Source organism: Neltuma alba, unplaced genomic scaffold, assembly GCF_004799145.2.
Source record: "Neltuma alba isolate B1F8T4 unplaced genomic scaffold, ASM479914v2 tig00002907_pilon, whole genome shotgun sequence".
Classification (NCBI taxonomy): domain Eukaryota; kingdom Viridiplantae; phylum Streptophyta; class Magnoliopsida; order Fabales; family Fabaceae; genus Neltuma; species Neltuma alba.
The window spans coordinates 551,136-557,135 of record NW_021633066.1 but is presented as its reverse complement, the minus strand read 5'-3'; the positions used below and the strand labels follow the sequence as shown (position 1 = coordinate 557,135).

Below are 6,000 nucleotides of genomic sequence, written 5' to 3'. Positions count from 1 at the left end.
AAACAAATAGTACTCAGTGCTTCATAAAAAAATACACACACAAATATAGAGTAAAATATACCGATCACTCTTCTATTTTATGTCAATTACAAAAACCTTCTTTTTATTTTGAAAACATATATAAACCTTCTTTACAGTTAAAACATATGTTACATAAACCTTCCTTTTATATTTAAGATTTTATTTTCATCCACCTAAACTGTTAGTTGATCATTAAGTTTGATTTTAAATTATTTTTTTGGTCAAAATGCCGCTTTTTAACTTAATAATTATTTAGACATTTATATTTTCCAAAAGCTGTTTTTATAAAATAAAAAAATAATTATTTTTAAAATTTTGATCTGAATCATAAAATTTTATAATTTTAATATTTTATCACATTCGTTAGAAATTATTTACTTTGATTTTTTTTAAATTGTAAAAACATATTTCAAATACATAGTTCTTGTTTATCTTAAAATTTAAATGATATAAATTTAAAAAATTTAAAAAATTATTTAAATTTATAATTCTAAACTTTTAAACACATCTTTGTTACAAAAATTTATAAACATATTTAGTCAAGTATATATACTTATTAAAAAATTAGTTAAATTTTTAATCTAATTTTTTATGTTTATCTTAACTAAATGAAATGGATGTAACTGAACAAATATAATTTAGAAATTTATGAGAATGAGAGATGAAATAATAAACAAAATTTATTTTAATATAAATTTTAGTTAAAAATAATATTTTTAGAATCTTTTTAGAATATTCCTAACGGTGTTAAATAATTGGACTAAATGTATATTTTTGAAATAGAAGAGAGGTCTTTGTAATTAATGCAAACTAGAAGGTATTCAGAGTATTTTACTCATATATATAAATATATATATATTGCGTACTATTTTAATCACACGTTAAGTTCAAGTCACTAACGCGTTAACGATGGAAATTAAAGCACAGTCCAATCTAGCCAAGTCAACACAGTAACGTAACTGTCAAATTTCAAAGCATAAAGTATTCCAAATTCCGCAGTTGTGAAAGAAGAAAATAAGAAAACACGAGTTCAGTTATTATTATTCCAACAGTTATAATTTTTTGAATAAAGCACCTGTTTTTTATAAGTTACATTTTGTACTTATTTAAAAATTTAATTTATTTCTCCCTTTTCTCTAACTAATTAATGTCTCTCGTTTTTTATCCTTCATTGTCTCTCATCTTTTCTCACTCATTCTCTCCCTAAGAAGTACATAACATATAAGACGTTTCGCTTTTCAGAGCTGTAAGTAGTATTATTGAGCTAACAGCACTTAAGAAGGAAGCCAAAAGAAATTGGAAGAGAGAACAACGTATGAGGTAAAAGAGAGCACACCACATTTAAGTATGCCAAAATATATGATTGAGGCTACAACATGAGGAAAGAGATTGGTTATGCATGCATGCATGCATATCATATAATTGAGGCTACAACACAAAGTAGCTGCATGCACATTTATTTATTTACTACTCCTCTGGTCCTAGATATAAGACCCTTATACACAGTAATTTAAGACTCTTATACACAGTATAAGGGTCTTATATTTAGGACCAAAGGAGTATTTTATTACAAAATAGATCGTTTAGTTATTGTTTTACTTTTGTTGCTTTTGAAGTAAGGCAATTATGCCCTTGTTAACTCGGAAGGCCTTAGAAAGAACCTCAATAGGGATGGGAGGTTTGGATCCAAACACAGCCTTTGCAACAGTAATAACTCCTGGATTTTGGCTACTGAGACTAGAAAGGGCAACGGCATTGCCACGGCCGATGTTGAGCTGAAAGTGAATCATAGAGGAGGGAAATATAAACACATCTCCTTTGTTGAGTACTTTGGTGAAGAAACGGTTATCATTTTGATTGGAAGCCACAAATCCAACCAGAAGAGTCCCTTCGAGGACAGTCAACACCTCAGTGGCACGAGGGTGAGTGTGAGGAGGATTCAAACCATTGGGAGCATAATCGATACGAGCAAGGGAGATGCCCAGAGTGTTGAGTCCTGGGAATCTATCTACAGACACTTGAGTTACTTGGAAGCCCAAGGGGTTTGATGTGTTGCCTTCCATTATGTGGAAGAAGAAGTCTTCCGCTTCCACAAACTTGGGATCTTTGCAGAATCTCCCATTCACAAATACTGCACAAAACCAATTCAATATTACAAATCAATGACAAGAAACATAGAGAGATACAGTATATATGGTATTTGTGTGTGTGCACTTACCTCCAAATTTGGTATCATTCACACCCACGCAGAAATCTTGGAGAGGGCTGGGGTCATCGGCAGAAGCAAAGGAGGAAACCAAGGCCAAGAGAGCAATAAGTGAGATAAATACTGAACTTTTCATCTTTCTCAAATCTTTTCTTTAACTTCTAATTGTGTGTTGTTGTGATCAAATGAATTTGTGGTTGCCATCTATTTATAGCTCAAGGGAGCAGCCGTCCATTTGAATTAGTATTCTTTTTTTTTTTTTTTGGGTTTTCCCATTTAATCAAAAAGAAATATATCCACGTTAGCTAATCAAATATTAACAAGGTAAGTAAAATTTGACTTGCATTAGTCATCAGTCTTCTTCTTCATTAATCTAGGCCGCGTAAAGTTACAAGCATATTAACGTGTCAGTGATTGATTCCTAGAACAAGAGATAAAGAAATAATAAAAGAAAGAGAGAGAGAAAGACATGTGGGGCATATGTAACGTAACGTGGCAGCTCATGTTGGTTTCCTTCAGCCTTTCAATAACTACTCCGGTAATTAATCCGTTGTTTTTTGTTTATTACCCCAGGTTTTAGGCGGATGGTCTTAATCAACTATTAAGAAACCACACATTAACGATCAAAGTTTTTTCCTTAATCAATTTAGCAACAAAATTCCCTCGTTAATAAATTTATTGACGGTTTTTTTGACAGAATTTGCTAATTCTGTTGTTAAAATCTATTGCTAATTTGCTGTTTTTTCTAATGCAAAACATTTATATCCATACTACAATAACAATTATCAATTGAATTAATTAATTTTGTTATAGTGGATGACTGAACCCTTAATTATTAACCCAAAGCTCTCATTCTTTTGACTAATTGACAAGGTATTACTCCTGCAGCATATTTATCTGTTTCACTTACTCTAAATCACATATACCAAACTTCATCTACTTGCTCTTTCGCTTATTTGTATATATAATTTATAATCCTTTTGATCCAAGCATCTCCCACATGTTTTAAAATATAATACATTTTATCGAAATTAAAATAATAATTTTTTCATCTAGTGTTTCTAACTAATTATAAAACTTCCTAGCTAATTAACTAAACTTCCTTGACTAATTACTTTCATTGATGGAGGCAGTCTACATACACTATTTTATGATTTAGGTGATTTGGAGTTAGGGTTTAATAACAAATTGGAGTTTAAGTTGGATAATGATGATTACTATACAATTGAAATGCAATTTAATGATTTGGTTGATTTTATCTAAGGTTAAATTTAAGTTTAATGGTTAAATTGCTGGTTTAAACTTGAATTTTACATAAAGATATTTTGGATGAACCCTAAGTTATGCAACTAGCGGATTTTGTGCAATTGGAGGATTAGATGGTGAACTGAGCTTTCTAATGAGTTAACTGGATTACAAAAAACGATTGAGTTTAAATTGGGAATGTGAAATTGGGAATTGAGAATTGACAATAGGCGAGAGAATTGAGAATTTTAAGCTATATATAAAAGTACTGTTTATTACTTGATCATCCTATGTATTGATAAGTAATTATTCCAATTATGTAAATTGCATTTGAATTTGGGGTTTGGCATCATTTCCTCTCTAGCTTTCTAAGCTAAGCTAAGAACTGAGGTAAGCATGATTGATTTAATTATTACTCTGTATATATGTGATTCGATTGTAAGATTACTTTAGTTTGTAGAACAAGTCTCACTTTATTAACAACAGTTTTTGTACTATTAAGCGTATCATTGAAATGAGACAGAAATCAATATACTGCCTTCGGTCCTGAACATAAGAACTAAATAACAATTTGTAAATATTAAGGTAGTTAAATTAGGTATTTGTAATAAATGGATACTATCTTTCTTAAAATATCCCCATTAATATGCATAGAAATTAATCATTGATGGAGATTCATTGACATGTGTAATTACTGTCATTTATCGAATAAGATAATCTCCAATGAAGAATTCCCATGTGAAAGCAATATATATATATATATATATATATATATATGCACACACATACACATATACAAAAGCAATGTCAATTGTTAACTTATATGTGTTTTAGCAAATTTCAGTGGTCCAGTTGACTGGATTTCTCCAGAAAAGAATTACTTATTCATTTGCTCTTTTTGTTTTTTTGGTTGAATCTACAGAGTCATTTATTTAAAACATGCTAATTAATATCTCTCGTAATTTAGCGAATAGCAGCGGCCCAATTCAATGGAAACCACAACCAGTTGTCCTTCACCTTATCAACATTGATCTATTGCGTGAAATTAAAAGACTTTCATTTTTTGTATTAAAAAAAAGACTTTCATTTTTATAAACCAGCTAATTAAACTGCATGATTATTATTGCCCTCTCACCTTTTTGTAACTCTATAAATAGAAGCCATGCAAGCTTCCATTTTCCACAACACACCCTCTCACTTTTCTATCATATTTCAGTCTTCCAAAATGAGCACCTCTTTGCCTCCTCTTATTTTCCTTCTCTTTGCCTTCATCATTCAACAAACCCTAACCCTAGCTGAAGAAAATGTGCATCGCAAAGCTCTTCTGCCTGGTAAGCTATACCACATTCTTGATGCCACCGACACTGCCCACGGAATTCAAACCGAACAAACTCGGGACTATACGTGCCCGATTTCGGTGATAATCGGTGCTGATGCAAAGAAGGTGATTATCCATAATGGAGACCAACATTCAGAAAGTACCAAATTGGGACAAATAATTGATTTTGAATTTGTTGAGGTTTCTCATTGTGCTAAATCAGCTAACTGGAGTATCGAAATTCATGATAACAAAGAGTATCCTATATAGGGTGATTGGTCCACATAAGGATGCTTCAACCATGTCTGGTGCGTTCCACATTATTAAATCAGAGCATGTAAACATTCATTCGTATTATATTGCCTTCAAATATTACCTCTGGTCCTTAATATAAGAGCTAGTTTGATTTTTAATTTAGTCCTAAATATAAGACTTCAATTCACTTTGTATCTCACACTTATCTATTTTTTTTCCTAAAGTAGTCTTTGTAGAGTTGCATATGTTAAAAGTTCGATTAAATGATAGTTTTAGCTAATACATGATTAACAAGGATATTATATGGATAATAACACTTAATTATTACAAATAACTAACTCAACAAACTTTCTTAAATCTAATTCAAATTAGACAACTAGCTCTCATATTAAGGACCAGAGATAGTATAAAAATGTAACAAAATATGTCATTCCACTAATCCCCACCCATTCGCCGCCGCCGCCAGCAGCCCCCACCTTGGCCCCATCCTCCACCTTTGCGCCTCTTATTCGAAAGATAGTCCGTTGAGTGATTATTGATGCGTATGTTGGTGTTTGATATTAATGCTGCTGATACTGTTTCATGAGCTGTCCCTAATATTGCTCTCTAAATAAATCAGCCTATTTAATGTTATTGATGATTATTATGTGTTTTGAATAAATAAGGCTATTTTTTGTCATTAATATAAAAGCTAGTTGACTAATTTGAGTAGACTAAGGATATTAGTTACGTTAGTTATTTCTAATAAATAGATATTGTCTTTCCTAAAATATCCGTACTAATTAAGTGTATTGGTTAGAACTACTATTATTACAAGGAATATCTTAGAAAAAAATAGATAAATATGAGAGCCAAAGTGAATTGGGGTCTTATATTAAAGATCAAAATAAAAGTTAAACGAGCTCTTAGATTAAAGATTAGAGTAGTATGATGTTGTTTAATTTGCTTTGATTGT

The 6,000-nt window shown here is 30.9% G+C and overlaps 1 protein-coding gene across 1 annotated transcript; it reads right to left on the bottom strand.

Moving 5' to 3' along the window:
- Positions 1-1,603: 1,603 nt before the first annotated feature.
- On the bottom strand, positions 1,604-2,380 carry LOC114739785 (germin-like protein subfamily 1 member 7). The gene is made up of 2 exons (XM_028927862.1): positions 2,240-2,380; positions 1,604-2,152 (listed from the first exon to the last, which is right to left on the bottom strand). The coding sequence occupies exons 1-2, from the start codon at positions 2,361-2,363 to the stop codon at positions 1,617-1,619; spliced, it is 660 nt and encodes a 219-aa protein (XP_028783695.1). The 5' UTR covers positions 2,364-2,380; the 3' UTR covers positions 1,604-1,616.
- Positions 2,381-6,000: the final 3,620 nt, after the last annotated feature.

Coding starts and splice junctions, on each gene's coding strand:
- LOC114739785 (XM_028927862.1), bottom strand. CDS start 2,363: ATGAAAAGTTCAGTATTTATCTCACTTATTGCTCTCTTGGCCTTGGTT. Junction 2,153..2,239: donor GAATGATACCAAATTTGGAG/GTAAGTGCACAC, acceptor GGTTTTGTGCAG/TATTTGTGAATGGGAGATTC.